This window comes from Gadus macrocephalus, chromosome 23 (genome assembly GCF_031168955.1).
Source record: "Gadus macrocephalus chromosome 23, ASM3116895v1".
Taxonomy (NCBI): domain Eukaryota; kingdom Metazoa; phylum Chordata; class Actinopteri; order Gadiformes; family Gadidae; genus Gadus; species Gadus macrocephalus.
The window spans coordinates 2,303,458-2,319,816 of record NC_082404.1 but is presented as its reverse complement, the minus strand read 5'-3'; the positions used below and the strand labels follow the sequence as shown (position 1 = coordinate 2,319,816).

At 47.1% G+C, this 16,359-nt stretch overlaps 1 protein-coding gene across 1 annotated transcript in view; it reads right to left on the bottom strand.

Annotated features, from left to right (window-relative positions):
• The window catches only part of drd3 (dopamine receptor D3), a 33,121-nt gene extending 22,683 nt beyond the window's left edge, over positions 1 to 10,438 (bottom strand). The window contains exons 1-2 of the mRNA XM_060044998.1: positions 9,634 to 10,438; positions 6,558 to 6,904 (exon numbers count right to left, since the gene is read on the bottom strand). Of these exons, the coding sequence (XP_059900981.1) occupies positions 6,558 to 6,863 (306 nt within the window). The 5' untranslated portion in view covers positions 6,864 to 6,904; positions 9,634 to 10,438. The remainder of the gene's footprint in view (positions 1 to 6,557; positions 6,905 to 9,633) is intronic.
• Positions 10,439 to 16,359: the final 5,921 nt, after the last annotated feature.

The window sequence follows — 16,359 nt, the reverse complement described above, 5'->3', positions numbered from 1 at the left end:
TGGGAGATTCTTATACGGTGATACCAACAGGCCAGAACCACGTGGATGCACAAGAGAAAAATTTCTACCAACAGAGGGACAGACTGATACACTGACTGACTGATTGATACACTGGGCCCTATTTTAACGGTCTGAAACTCAAATGAGAAGCGCCAAGCGCAAGTAGCTTTGAGGGCGGTTCTACGGCGGTGTCGCTAGTTTACCGGCGCGAAAAAATTACTCTTGCGCCCGGCGCAGATCTAAAAAGGGTTGGTCTGAAGTAGCCTAATTACCCGTAGGTGTGGTTTGGGCGGAACGTGCAACAAACCAATGAGAGTGCCTGCTCCCATCCCCTTTAAGAGCCATGAGCGCATTTGAATCTGACGAGTTGATATTTTGACAGCGTGTCTGCAGTCTCCGATGAGACAGATGCACATGAATTTCAAATTGCAAATGGCTCAGTTTATGGCCAATTAATATGGCCTAATTTACACATAGAATAAGGTTTTCTTCCACAACTTCCTCAAGAGTCCTCAAATAAATTTCGGCAAAGAAAACGTATATGATATAACATATGATATGCGGTAACTGTGGTTCTATTTAATGATGTACGCAATACATTATAAACATTGTTTCTTATCAGTAGGCTATTGTATGCATTATCGTTATCGACTTGTGTTCCTAATATGCATGTGTCCCCCAATTAATATACATTGCCATGCACTGTATTATGCGTTACGTGTTTAGTTTGCGTGTGTTTAAACAGATGGACGCACACACGCGCGCCCGCATTAATTCATTCTTTTTAACACTCACTGGCGGTAAAACAATGTTTTCTATCGATCAAATACTCATCAATCCTAAAAGTTATGGGCATGTACACGATGTCTGTGTCAAGAAAATATTTGTTTGCTGTACGGTGTTTGCAGATGCATTGATTTAAAAGTACAACTTATTACCGCTGTATCAGCTGTTCTTTCCCAAAAAAAAATCCAAGAATGTGTGGCTAGGTAGAAGAGAGAAGCAAAGTGTATGCGCGAGGTGCACAAGCAACATTATGCATGTGCCCTTAAAATAGCATCTGAACAACGCGCCACTGACTTTTCTGCACCAGGGAACGTTTGCGCCAGTACACGCCTCCTCCTTTCGCCGAGCTGCCCCTTGGGGCGCAAGATCATTCCCTAATTTACCGACGTGTGGCGCAGGAGGGAAACGAACGCTCTGCGCCAGTTGCAAACTAGCAACGACACATGCGCCAGTGATTAAGTCAATTGCGCCGGATGCATGATAGGGCCCACTGACTTACTGACTGAAGACTTATTGAATGATGACCTGACTGGCTGACTGATACACTGACTGGCTGACTGATACGCTGACTGGCTGACTGATACACTGACTGACTGACTGACTGACCAACTTATTGACTGATACACCGCCTCAGAAGCGGGCAGCATGACTCGCGGCGGTGGTGCCTCGTGGCGGTGGTGCCTCGTGGCGTTGGGGCCTCGTGGCGTTGGGGCCTCGTGGCGGTGGTGCATCGTGGCGGTGGTGCCTTGCGGCGGCGGGCGACGGGGCTCCGGTGGAAGACAATCGCGGGCCACAATCCCTATCTCCTCCATGTCGCGGTTCATGTACTTCAGGGAGGCAAAGCCAAAGTTCCTTTCCCCTAATTCCTTCTCAACCATGGCTGAGATAACCCCCCCTACGAGTCTCGTTGTGGAAATACCAGAGACGTCAGAGAACCGACGGGTTATTTGTTGCCATGGCGGCGCGCACGGTCGCAGCGGCTTATAACGGCTCTTCCCTTTCGGTTCTTTATTTGTTTTTTACGCTTTTATTCACGTTTTTGTTTGTGTCCACTACGCAAGGAAACAATTGCTACAGTAGACAGGCTTTACTGGACGTTGGTTTCCACAGAAAATCCCCGGTTACAGACGATTTTCACCGCCACAACAACATCCCGGACGAGATAATGAGACCACCAGGCTCTCCGTGGATCGTCATCAGCTACGGCAGGCGGCGCCGACGGAGAAGGGAGAGGAAGCAGAAGCGGGGACATCACTCCGGCCTCCTGGCAAGACTGAGGAAAGACCCACATAAGCCTCCTCTACCGAGTATGTTCCTCTCCAACGCAAGATCTCTGACCCACAAAATGGACGAGCTGGAACTACTCGCCAACGGTAACCGCTATGTACGAGACTGTTGCGTGTCTGTAATATCAGAGACATGGCTTCACCCGCCGATCCCTGACGCAGCCGTACAGCTAGGGGGGCTCACCGTCCACCGCTTGGATCGCAACAAAGACTCCGGTAAGAGCAGAGGAGGTGGTTTGTGCATCTTTATACACAACAGCTGGTCTATAAACACAACAACTATAGACACACATTGCTCCCCGGACTTAGAGTACATCACAGTTAAATGTCGCCCATTTTTCCTGCCCAGAGAGTTAACAGTAGTGCTAATCACGGCTGTTTACATTCCTCCCGATGCCAACGTTGGCATAGCTTTCTCTCTACTGCTAAAAGCCATAAACACTCAGCAGCGTGCTCACCCCGACGGTGTTCACATCATAGCCGGTGATTTTAATCAGGCAAACTTAAAGTCTGTCCTGCCGAAGTTTTATCAGCACGTGAAGTGTCCGACAAGAGGGAAAAACACATTGGACCATGTTTACACTAACATTAAACATGCTTACAGAGCCATACCACTACCTCACTTAGGCCAGTCAGACCACCTCTCTCTGCTCATTCTTACACACCGAGTGGGATGTTTTTGAACACCAGGACCTGGCTGTCCACACAGAGTCTGTACTTTCCTACATCAAGTACTGTGTGGGAAACGTCACAGTGGATAAACGCATTTTTGTGTTCCCCAACCAGAAGCCCTGGATGACCAGCCAGGTCCGGACGCTCCTCAAGGTCCGCAACGCCGCCTTCAGGTCTGGAGACAGAGAGCAGTACAGCGCTGCTAGAGCCGACCTGAGGAGGGGAATTAAGAAGGCAAAGGCGGACTACAGGAGGAGAATAGAGGATCACCTCTCTGAAAACAACCCACGGCAGGTGTGGCAAGGCATCCAACAGTTAACAAACTACAGCGGACGCAACACCACAACTGTGAACTCGAGTATCTCGCTGGCAGAAAAACTGAACAGCTTCTTTGCCCGCTTCGAGACATCAAGGACATCACAGACCTCAGCTTCATCACCACCCCAGCCCCCACCAGCTCACAGCACCCACTCACTGACTGTACAGGTGCAGGATGTGAGACGTGTGCTTAGTGGAGTCAACCCCAGGAAAGCTGCCGGACCAGACGGACTTCCTGGGAAGGTACTCAACGCCTGTGCTGACCAGCTCTCACAGATCTTCACAACAATTTTCAACCTCTCCCTGACACAGGCCATCATCCCAGCCTGTCTGAAGTCCTCCACTATCATCCCCGTACCCAAGAAATCAGCACCGGACACTCTGAATGATTACCGCCCAGTAGCACTCACCCATCATCATGAAGTGCTTCGAGCGGCTGCTCCTACACCACATAAAGGCCTACCTCCCCCCCACCTTAGACCCTGACCAGTTCGCTTACAGAGCGAACAGATCCACCGAGGACGCCATTGCCATAGCCCTTCATGCCGCGCTGAGTCACCTGGAACACCGGGAGAGCTACGTCAGGATGCTCTTCATTGACTACAGCTCAGCCTTCAACACCATCATCCCGTCTATCCTGGTCTGCAAACTGTCTGCCCTGGGTCTCGACCCGCTCACCTGCTCCTGGATTAGTGACTTCCTAACAAATCGACCCCAGAAGGTGAAACTCGGTCCCCACTTCTCCTCGACCCGCACCCTCAGCACAGGCTCTCCACAGGAGTGTGTGCTGAGCCCACTCCTCTACTCTCTGTACACCTTTGACTGCAGTCCCACCCACCCCAGCACCACCATAGTGAAGTTCGCGGACAACACGACGGTGGTGGGACTGATCTCAGAGGGAGACGATTCTGCCTACAGGGATGAGATCCTGAAATTAACATCGTAGTGTTCAGACAACAACCTGGCATTGAACACCACAAAAACTAAGGAGATCATCCTGAATTTCAGGAAAAGCAGAGCAGACCCGGCATCCCTCTACATCAACGGTGACTGTGTAGAGAGAGTCCACACCTTCCGCTTCCGGGGCACCATGATCTCTGCTGGCCTCTCCTGGACTGCCAACACGGTGGCGGTTTCCAAGAAGGCTCAGCAGTGGCTACACTTCCTCAGGGTGCTCAGGAGGAACAACGTGGGAGAGAAGCTGCTGGTGACCTTCTACCGCTCCACCATCGAGAGTGTTCTGACGTTCTGTATCTCAGTGTGGTTTTCACAGTGCACTGAGGCAGAGTGGAAGAAACTCCAGGGAGTGATAAACACCGCACAGAGGATCACCGGCTGCCCCCTCCCCTCCCTGAAGGACATATAAATCTCCCGCTGCCTCAGCAGAGCGGAGAGAATCACAAAGGACAGCTCACACCCTAGCTTTCACCTGTTCGACCTGATGCCCTCTGGCAGGCGCTATAGGTCCATCAGAACCAGGTCTTCACGGTTCAGAGACAGCTTCTTCCCAAAAGCTGTATCCACCCTGAACACACACATGCGCTGACCCCCGACTGACTGACCCCCCACTTGCGTTACAGTGTGTGTATTCACACACACAAACACACACACACATGTGGCGCTCGCACTGTCAAACTCAATTCTCTGGGCGGGCAAGGCAGAGAAAGGGGAGTTAACTTGGCCCCTTATGACGACATATTGGGCCAAATTCTAAATCAGAGCGTCTGAGCCTTCATTTTTCAAAGGCGGAGCAGAATACCTAGTGCTCGTTTTACACCTAACGCCATTTCTAGCGACTGGGGGACCATAGGCAAGCTAGAGGAACTCATATTAATGTTAGAAAAGCTCATAAAGTGAAATGTTGGCCATGGGACCTTTAAACAGTTTGGAAAGCAAACTCAGCGTCCAGATACAAAGCACTGCTGGTATAGCAGCCTGTCGCTGTGGATACGAGAGGACATAATTAGTGCAGCAGGAGGAGGACTATCTGATGTTCCAGTCAGCTTGTCAGGGGGATTGGGGTGAACCCTGACCTCTTTAAAATTAGCATTTTAAATATATATTGATTTTTATCTTTTAATGGTTTCATCAAAGGCACATTACATTTCCCATATTTAAACATTATAATAAGGTTAGGATTAGGATTAAATGGGTGATTTACCTTTATAATAGACTCATGTTGTACCCGCCCAAGCAGATGATTAATTACTATATATATTTTTACAATCTTTTTTACAACCCTTACAATCTATATCATGTTGTTGTAATAAACCCTTGTGTTTATTATTCAGATATATTAGACCTAATTTGGACATTTGTTGCATGGATGGAATTCCAACAATAACAGTTAGAATTTATTCTTTGATAGCAGACAGGAAGTACAACTAGGAGGAGGGTCTACATCATGGCCCTCTATAATACATGACACTCCTGACCTGTCACACTCACACACACACAGGAGTTTTTGCATTGAGTATTCCTCTGTTTTTTAGTGAACCTTTTACATTCTTTTTTAATTCGTACTGGGATCCAAAGAGATGAAGGTCAATACTATATATACTATTGAGCTCAAATGAGCGCAACTGATTTAAGTGCAAGAATAAGAATTGGATTTTGGATTCCACAGTCATATGAACTAAAGCTATTCCAGTCATATGAACTAAAGCTATTCCACAGTCATATGAACTAAAGCTATTCCACAGTCATATGAACTAAAGCTATTCCACAGTTATATGAATTAAAGCTATTCCACAGTCATATGAACTAAAGCTATTCCACAGTCATATGAACTAAAGCTATTCCACAGTCATATGAACTAAAGCTATTACACAGTAAAATGAATTTATTAAACCTTATTTCGCAGACTTTTTCTCATTTGCAGTCCACACAATTACTCAAAGCAAATTAGTTCATTATTTGTTAATCTTCAATATGTCCTAAGCAATTATTCATGATGTGCATAAATAGTGGAGCACTGCTCAAAAGCCAGTTTGTCTTTATTAGGCACTATTCTCTCCTGCTTCCACCCGCTCTTTCGCCACACGACATTGCTTAATAAGCTCCAGATGACCCCATCCCTTATTTTCTCCACTCCAGCTTTTCCCTTTCCAGCGGTCCACTCTCTCCTCACTCTTCCCTCAATGTTCCCACTATCTCCTCTGGCAGAGCCTCTTTACCTCTGTCTGACCACCTGGAGTGGAACCGCCTCTCCCTTCCTCCCTCCCTCCCTCCATCAGTCCTTTTCTCCATGGGCATTTACAACTCTCACACAGTCCACGATTTCCCCTACCTTCCCTCTTCCAGCCTCCGTCAAAACCTCCACCCTCCAATCCTCCCCCCCCCCCCCTACGGCCTCCCACTCCCCATCCTAAACCTTCTCCAACCCGCCAACACACCCTCCTCCTCCCTTAACCCGACCTCCCATCCACCGTTCTCCCCCCTTCCTCCCCCCTCCCTCCTCCCATCCTCCACTCACTCTTGGTCCCCCTCCCTCACCTCCAGGTAGACGGCCCAGGGCATGACCAGCGATGCCACCAGCAGGTCGGCCGTGGCCAGGCTGACCACCAGGTAGTTGGTTGTGGTCTGTAGGGCTCGCTCGCGCACCACTGCCAGGCACACCAGCACGTTGCCAAACACGATGGCCAGGATCAGCAGGGAGTACAGCATGGCCGGGTAGTTGCAGCCGCCGCCGCCTAACCCCCCCGGCCCCCCGGCCCCCGGCCCCACGCTCCCGTTCCCCGACGCGTCCGGACCGTCCGAACCGTTCCACAACCGCTCGGCCATGCTGCTGAACGTCGCCATGGAGACGGCTCGCTGACATGGGGGGTAGATTGACGAGAGTCCTGTAGGTGGAGGGAAGAGAGAGAGAGAAGAGAAAGTCAAATAAATAAACATGCACATACACCCACACAAACACACAGACACTACAACATGCACAAACACACACACACACACATGTGCACAGACACACACACACCCCTGTGCGCAGAAACACACACAGGCTACAGAGTAGGGCAGATGGGGCCAGCATAATATTAACGATCAGCCAAAGATAATTGCATCCCCTCACTTCCTAACATGGAAACGTGAACATGGAACTGTCCCCTGGTGCTCGAGGTTAGATGTTGACCGCGATGGCCATGGAACAGTCCAGAAGGCCTCCACAAGACGCAGTTTAGTATGTCCAAAACGGTGCACTTGGCATTGCCTCATGCTTGTCTTCAGTGATGCCACCCGGTAGGGCGTGGCCGGTACTCCTACTTTATGACAACCAGCCCCTCACCCTTCAACAGATAAAGGGTGATAGGCCAGCCGAGCAGCCTATCCCCCACTATAAGGAGCTGTTCCTACCAGGAGCTACAGAGCAGGCCATGTGTCTGTGTGTGTGTTGGCTTTGGGATCAGAGTCCTCTCACGCTTTTCTCCTGTTGCTCTGCTTGCGTTGATCCCATGGAGCTGGGCGCAGCATCAGCTGCGACCGCATTAGTGCCTCCTCACACCTGTTCACCTGCTCACCGTGGGTGAACAGGTGTAAACCAGCAGGTCCTGCTCATGTATTATCAACCGCTCTGTCACACTTCACCACTTCAAACCTATGCATCTTCACTCTTTTACTCCCCACTCCTCCACACTCCTGCTTCACTCTTCTCATCTATACTCGAGTCGATACCAAACCTCTTTCAATCCACTCATCACTCCCCCTCTTCACTCCACTTGATCTATTCCCCCTTTCTCTCGTCCCTACAACCGGCCCGCCCACCGCTCCAACCATGGCCCTGTGTGTCTGAGCTCTGTCCCGGAGGGACTGCAGGGAGGGGGGTTGGATCTGTGGAGAAGTTCTCTCTGGTATCAACAGTCTTCAGCAGTCTGAGGACCGCTGGGAGGGGGATCATGTACAAATGCAGCCTCAGGTTTCAGGCAACCCAACATGATCCACTGATCAACAGATCCACTGATCCACCGAACTACTGATCCACTGATCCACTGATCTACTGATCTACTGGTCTACTGAACTACTGATCCAGTGATCCACTGGTCTATTGTTCTACTGATCGACTGAACTACTGATCTATTTCCCACATCCATGATGCCCTCCTGGCTGATTTATTAGCCACCTTGGCCATAGCATTATCACTTGGTATTCCTTGTGCTTGTAAACCTCTGCCAAGCTATCAGTGATAAATGGCCAAAAGGCACTGAGCAGGCCCAGAATTATGCTGCACCTTGCATTGATTCAGGTGAACCTGCAGGATCCTGTAACATGGATTTAGTTTGCCAAGCAGCAGCCACCTGCATGGCCAAAGACCTTCAACCAGGGTAAGAATTTAACCGGCGGCCACGACGGCCATGGTCGTCGTTGCCCCGTCGTATGCCCATCAGCCACTGTGGCCTTGGTGCCCCGCGCTCTGCCCGTTCTTTTTTTTTCTTTCCCCCCTGCCTCTCCAGTCCTGTCGAGTTCATGTACTTGATTGGTCAACACAAAAGTGACGTTATCAACAAGTGTGACCATTATAAATGAAAGCGTAAAAGAGCTCTCATTGACCGACTACCCGACCCGTACAGCACAGCGACCCCGAAGACGACGTGACGATAAATGTAAGCGTTCGAAAAACAATCAACAAATAGCTTTTTTCTGAATCAAATAGCTTTTGAGTAGCTTAGCTGTTTTATTGACCAAATGATGCGGTAGCGTCGACACAAGTTACATTTTCAAGAGGGAGGGTTATTATCATTTTGAAATAATCGTGATTATAATGTGTAATTAAAAAATATATAATACTTATGGCAAATTCTAATCTTATAGACAATCATACAGTTAGAGTTAATATTTAACAAACTTGAACAAATTCACTCAACTTTTTTTCCTTTTTAAAAAATAAGCAGGGAATTATCGCAAAAGGGTTCTTCAAGATGCAAAACAATGAACATTTCTCTAGATTTGTTACACTGCAGGTCACACCTCAAATCCTCCGCTAGGAGAACATGAGGCCATCCTCCACTAGGAGAACATGGGGCGAAACCTCCATTAGAAGAACATGGGGCCAACCCTCCAATAGGAGAACATGGGGCCATACCTCCACTAGGAGAACATGGGGCCAATCCTCCACTAGGAGAACATGGGGCCAAACCTCCACTAGGAGAAGATGGGGGCAATCCTCCACTAGGAGAACATGGGGCCAAACCTCCACTAGGAGAAAATGGGGCCAATCCTCCACTAGGAGAACATGGGGCCAAACCTCCACTGCGAGAACATGGGGCCAAACCTCCACTAGGAGAACATGGGGCCAATCCTCCACTATGATAACATGGGGCCAAACCTCCATCACTAATAGATTAACTGAAACAGGAATGTGTTCAAATGTTTGCTCTGATACCCCGAGCGTCCAGATGAAAGCACACACAAACTGAGCAGACATGCTAAACAAAAATAATAAATAAATTTAGCGTGTAAAAATGCCGCTTGAAATAATAGCATTTGTAAAGCTATGCACAGCCTGCTCTTTATTTTTCTACTTTAGTGGAAAAAAACGTCATTCTTTTGAAAGGCAAATAAGCGACTGGAGACGAAATACCTGGATCTATTCTCCAGTGCAGAACGCATGAGCGGTCATACGGAGTGCAGGTGAGGAGGCAGAAGCAGGAGATAAAGTTATCCTCTCTGGAGGAGAGCGGGGGCGCTCATTTCTGCACGCAGGGAAAGCGTCCTACGAAAAGCAGCAGGAGAGAGCTTCAGATCACCTCGGTCTGCGAGGAGAGAGCTTCGACTCACCGCCCGGTCTGCAAGGAGATTCAGCTCACCAAAGTGTGCGGGGAGAGCTCCCCGCACACCTCATTGTGCGAGGGGAGAGCTCACAGATCTGCGAGGAGAGAGCTTCAGCTCACCGGTCTTTGTTGAGAGAGCTCCAGCTCACCTCGGTCAGCGAGGAGAGCGCTTCAGCTCAACGATCTGCGAGGAGAGAGCTCCAGCTCAATGGTCTGAGAGGAGAGAGCTCCAGCTCAATGGTCTGAGAGGAGAGAGCTCCAGCTCACTTCGGTCTGCGAGGAGAGAGCTCCAGCTCACCTGGGTCTGCGAGGAGAGAGCTCCCGCTCACCTGGGTCTGACTGTGCGTTAGAGCCAGTCGTCCTTTTTCTTCTCTTTTTTTTACTATTCCACCATCCGAGCATTGTCCGGGAAAAAAACATTCTGCTCCATACTGATCAGCTGCACCTGCACGACCTCTCACAGTAGTCCTCTCACACCAGACGTCTCCCGCCAGTCCTCCCTCACCAGTCCTCTCCCTGCGCGCCTGTGATGCGCCCGGGAGTCCCGGGACAAGGAGGGAGATGTAGGGTAGGCCTAGGCTTTTGGCTTAGTTTTTAAATGGTATTGATTGTTGGAGAGTGAAGTTGATATTTCAGAGGGATCAGATGAGACAGATGAAGGTACTGTGTCCAGTCAATCTGCAAGAAGGAAATAAGAAACGCCGTATGTACAGTTTGACTTTGTTAGACAATATCGGAATGCCAATAATACCCTTTGCTCCTCCTTCTTGGTTCTACCTCTGATTAGCCAAGACAGTGTTGGCCGTTAACTTTTGAAACATGTTCATACAACATCGATCATATGATATAAAGCAGATAACTATTTATATAAACCCCTTTGTCCGTTTGTCGGTGATGTCTGATCATTTTTATATTTATGCTACAAGTAATAGGGACAATATTTATTAAACATTCAATATTTTCTCTCTTTCACATACACTTCACGCAGGCAAGCAGACCCCCCCCACCCCACACACATACAAAGAGTAAAACACACACACTCACTCACTCACACACACACACACACACACACACACACACACACACACACACACACACACACACACACACACACACACACACACACACACACACACACACACACACACACACACACACACACACACACACACACACACACACACACTCCACTAACTGCAAAGGTAAGCTACTATCTAGCAAATACATCAAGAAATTCCGGATGGGGATTGGTAGAGCTTTGGCAGCTGTCAGGCCAGGGACCCAAGGACCTTGGACAGCCATCCTGATGGCTTTTCTCTGAGCTGTTGTTCGCTGATTCTATATCTCATTATACCCATCCAGATTGAGCTGGTTTAACCGCTTGCGCTGAAAGAAAGCACCGAGGGCCCTCGACCAACGACAACACGACGCCTCGGACAAAGGAACACGATCCATTTTTGTGGAACCCTGCTGCCACCTAGTGGTGTACATCAGTCGCATTGTACAGTATATTATAAATAGATGAAATCATAATTAATGTATCCAATATAAACAAAAAATAAAACAAACAAACAAAATCATAACATAATTTAGTTGTTCCTAAAATAGTACAACGTATCATTAGCATTAACCTTTGCCAAGGATGGACATGCCTTGAAAAGTGACAGGTCCAGCAAATCCCAGGGGATCACAGTGGTTAATGGTAATGAAATGACATACTTCACTAATCCCCCTGGGGAAAAACTCATTCTTTGTATATCATTCATCCTATGCAGGGAGCAGGGGGCTGCACACGGAGTGGCGCCTGCATGATGTGCATCATTGGGTTATGAGCAGATTTGTATCAGCCTTTTTATTATTAAACCTTTATTAAACCTTTACCAGGTAAGTTCCATTGAAACGAAGCTCCAATTCTCGATGTATGGAGTGAAGAAACCTTGAGAAGGTGCACAGAGTGGGGATGCCTCCTTCTGGGGATGCATTACAGGGGCCATAATGGGCATAAATAGTGATGCTAGAATAGGATATTTGAGAATCAAGCTCATATACAGTGGAGGCTGCAAGTCGTCTGAAACATTACACAATAATAAGGAATCTACAGTAATACAGTAATGTTATACATGATTATTTAAATTAGCGTTATTTTCAGAATCTTCTTCAGTGATTGACAGATGGAATTTTGTAAGTGTGCTGTATGTAGGTAGCTAGATTATTTAGGTATTGGCTCTTTATAAAATCGATCATATTATAAATAGGCTAAGCTTGTGTCCTCACTAGCTGCGTTTCCATCCCCCTGCTTTTATGCGAAGTATCTAATCAGTAAACGGTGATGGAAACACCAACATTTGCATAAAAATCCTCTAATTCGCAAAAAAGTTTTTCAGCTGGCTTGAGGTGGTTATTGACTTATGCGAAAGAGAGTAAATGTGCAAAATGGGAGATGGAAATGTAACCTTGTAGTTCGCATTATTTGCATGGTTTTAATTTTATTTGCATGGTAGACTACTGTTGGGATTGATTATTTTGTTGTTTGGTACATATGTTTTGCGATGACATGATATTGATTCCGGCCCATCTTTTGTTTTTGGGGGACAGTTGAGTGGGGTGGGCAATAGAGTGGCGAAGTCACGCCTCTTCCGGTAGGGCTCATGGGACCTATGAGATCGAAAAATATGAATGGGTGTCAATGGAGAGAAAATAATTATTTTCTGGTCCCGGTCTTTATATGCCCTGGATTACACATATGTTGTTTGTGGATTTAAAGGATAATTTTTCATGCAAAGAAAACTAAAAATGTTCGTGAAGAAGTTTGATAATTTTAGGTTTTATGTGAGGCCGCTTTGTGAACTACAGCTCTTCGCTGCTCTCGACGCATATGAGATACGTCACCACACCCGCCCTTGGAACTCGGCACAGAGATGGCGATCTCTCTGCCCCACTTCACCGCTTTTTCCAAGGGGAGGATAAAAGCATCGAAAGAGGTGAAAACCATTATAAATCGGGGCACGTGCAGAGTTTCAGTTATGCCGATGGGAAGATTGTCGGTCTTCTCCACGCCAGTCGCAGGGAGCGTGACGTCACATACGAGCCGTGTAGTCTTTCTCGTTGTGTTTTCACTACAGCCTTTATCTGAACAATTGCACAATAAACGGTCGAACTCTTTGCATGAAAAATTATCCTTTAAATCCACAAACAACATATGTGTAATCCAGGGCATATAAAGACCGGGACCAGAAAATAATTATTTTCTCTCCATTGACACCCATTCATATTTTTCGATCTCATAGGTCCCATGAGCCCTACCGGAAGGGGCGTGACTTCGCCACTCTATTGGAGAGATTCACAGAGCACATGGTAGGTGCAGAGAATGTCTAATATGAGGAGAACTGGCACTCGCGGGTTAGTTCCGGTTTTCTGGACTGGTTGCAGTAATAATCTTTGACCACGCGGGGCGCTCGTAGGCGAGTCCAGAATGAATGGGAGCCAACGGGGTTTTATCCTCAGAATCCACTTTTCTCACGATGTAATTTTTTGTCAAGTAATTTGAAAGTTTCTATCAAAGGGTGGGGCTAAGATAATAAACTCAGCTGAATATTGCATTTTTTAAGGTCACGTATCTGTTCTAAAAAGGCGTTAAAAACATGCGATGACGTCACACACTGTAATACTGTCAGAGGTACTGCTTTACGGCAGTTTCTAAAGCACTTCCCTTTTCCCGCAACGATTATGAGCCATTTCTTTCTCCTAAAATAGAAACCTGGATTAGAATCATAATTTTAAGACTGCATCAATTTAGTTTACATCAGTAAACAATCTGCTAGAGAGCAGTGTTCTGTTGTTCTCCTCATGCCTCTTCCTTTCTTGATCTCTACAGTCGGACCTTGATGCTGTGACAACGGACAAGTCTTCTTCCTCTGTCCTTTTCCCCTGCCTCTGTTCAGTATGTTCAGTGTTGTTAAATCATTTCTCTTTTTTTTTTATTAGTTACTGTTCTTATTGTGTTCTTGTTAGTGTGATGTTTGAATAAACTTGCCTGTTGCAATGTTGGTATAATGTTTGTATAATTACTGTTATACAACTGTTACTGTTTCAATGTGACCCAGACCATATTTCTCATTTAACAAACATGTGTAGCTTATAATGTGTTGCATGGCAGAGCAATTATATTCAATGGCTTAAAACAAACGATCAGTGAATGCATAGAAATCAATGACAAGTGGTGTAGATGGTTTTCCCTCTGTGCAAGGTCATTAGCCCAAGTCCTACAAAAAAATAACGACTGTAATAGCAGATGTTGAAGTTGTTAAGTCGTTAACTAACCATTTGTATGGAACAATCGGTTAAGGTAAGTGAAGTGCTTGAGTCTCGACACTTTAGAGAATGTCTAGCGCGCAACTTGAATAAGCCATGTGCGATATTACCCGGGCTCCAGCGCCACTTTCCTTACCAGGTGAAGCCTCAGGTAGCCTAGGACCATTCATACAGGAGCAAGCAAGAACGTTACCCTTTTCTGTCCTTGGGAAACGAAAAGACGGACAATCCGTTTCCACTGTAAGTGCAGTTTATCATTGCACATTTCTTTTTTAAACTATCTTTATTTTCGAAAAATAGACAATGACAGATTAAATGATATTGAGCGGGATATTGACTGTATTATTTAAGGTGGTCATACCGTACCTACCATGTATATAACACATTGAACATTGAACACAAGAAATTGAAGAAATTCCATTTATGCCCATGTACTTTCACCATACCTTTTTTGACTAATGTACGGCCAACAATGTTTCTAATGTGAAGCTTCAGCTTGACGCTCCGTTTTCCCTTCGTCGCATACCTCATCCACTATCCACGATAATAATCCACCGGACCACGACGTGATGTTTTTAAAGGGTTTACTTGTCCAACGCAAAATACAAAAAACAATCCTTTTCCACAATGAGGTTCTTATTAGAGGTACGAGAACGAGAGAGAAATTGAGAGAGGTTATCTAAAAAATAAAAGGGCCTACAGGAAAATATAAATACAGTACGCAAAAATTGAGTTAACACGTTTCTGAATGCTCTTCAGCTTCAGATGCCGTCAAGAGGGGTCTCTGGTCGTAATCAGTCGCAAGTCCGTCCCTGACCAATCAGCGTTCATTAGCAGAATGCTAGCGTGTATGGCCAACAACGGCCCAAACTGTAAGAAATCGAAAGGACATAAGTACTCACTCATTTGACTTTTGAACCATAATCTATATTGAACTTGCGGAATCTGCAATAAAATTTGCGATATTTCAACGACAAGCAGGTGAAAGAGGCATAATTAGCCGTTTAGCCCCATAGACTCCCATTCAATCTGGACTCGCCCGCGATCACCCCCAGTGGATGTCTCATGGAACTACAACCAACATCGGTACAATGGGGCGTATAGGGAGTGCCCAGGCTCTTCGTAGACGGGCTCTGGTAGGTGTCAGAGTATTAGAGTGTTTACGGTACTCTGCTTTACGGCTGTCGTAACGTAGCTGTTGATGTTTACTCTAGTGGGTGTTACGGCAGTGGGAGGGGCTTTCACGTGAGTCTTGATCCGGTATGCTGTGAACATGAACCCGAGAGCTCCTGGATAAAGTCAGAAGTAACAACTTACCTGTGTCTGGACATTCCGTGTTTTATTACATGGTGTCAGAAGTGGCCAGTGGTTTTGCAAAGAGTGTAAATCATGGCGAAGTTCAACCCACCGGAGAGTTTTAGCTTTGATAAACCGACGGAGTGGACCGACTGGAAAAGGCGGTTCGAGAGATATCGGACGGCTACGGAGCTCAACAAGAAGTCGGGTGAAGTACAAGTGTGTTCCCTGGTGTACGCAATGGGGAGTGAAGCGGAAAATATTTTCAAGTCGTTTACTTTTACTGACCCAGGACACCAGAATAATTACAATATAGTGATGGAGAAGTTCGACGAGTACTTTTTCCCGCGGCGGAATGTAATCCATGAGCGTGCTGTTTTCCACCAGCGCGTGCAGCGGCCTGGCGAGCCGGCAGAGACTTTCATCAGGGCTCTCTATGATTTATCAGAACACTGCGAGTTTGGGGTGGGTAGAGATGAAAATATTCGGGACCGAATCGTGGTGGGGATTCAAGATAAAGAGCAGTCTCGTAAATTGCAGCTCATGGCGGATCTTACACTGGCGCAGACTATACAGTCTGTTCGCCAGTCAGAGACAGTGAACATGCAGATCAGTGCGCAGGCAGCAGAGGCCATGGCAGCCACGGCATCCGTACAAGAAGTGCGGGGCGCGCGGAAGACGAATATAAAATGGCAGCGCAACGCCGAGAGAGCGGGAAAGACGGAGCACGGGAGGAAGTGCAGCCGGTGTGGGAAAACAGAGCACAAGGATCCAGAGAGATGCCCCGCTCGCAATTCAGCTTGCAACAAATGCGGCAGGAACGGACATTGGCAGAGCCAGTGCAAAACCAAAGCGGTGAGGGAAGTAACAGAGGCAGATGAGCAGAGTGAATACTTCCTGGGATCAGTGAATGCAAACGCGAGTGATGA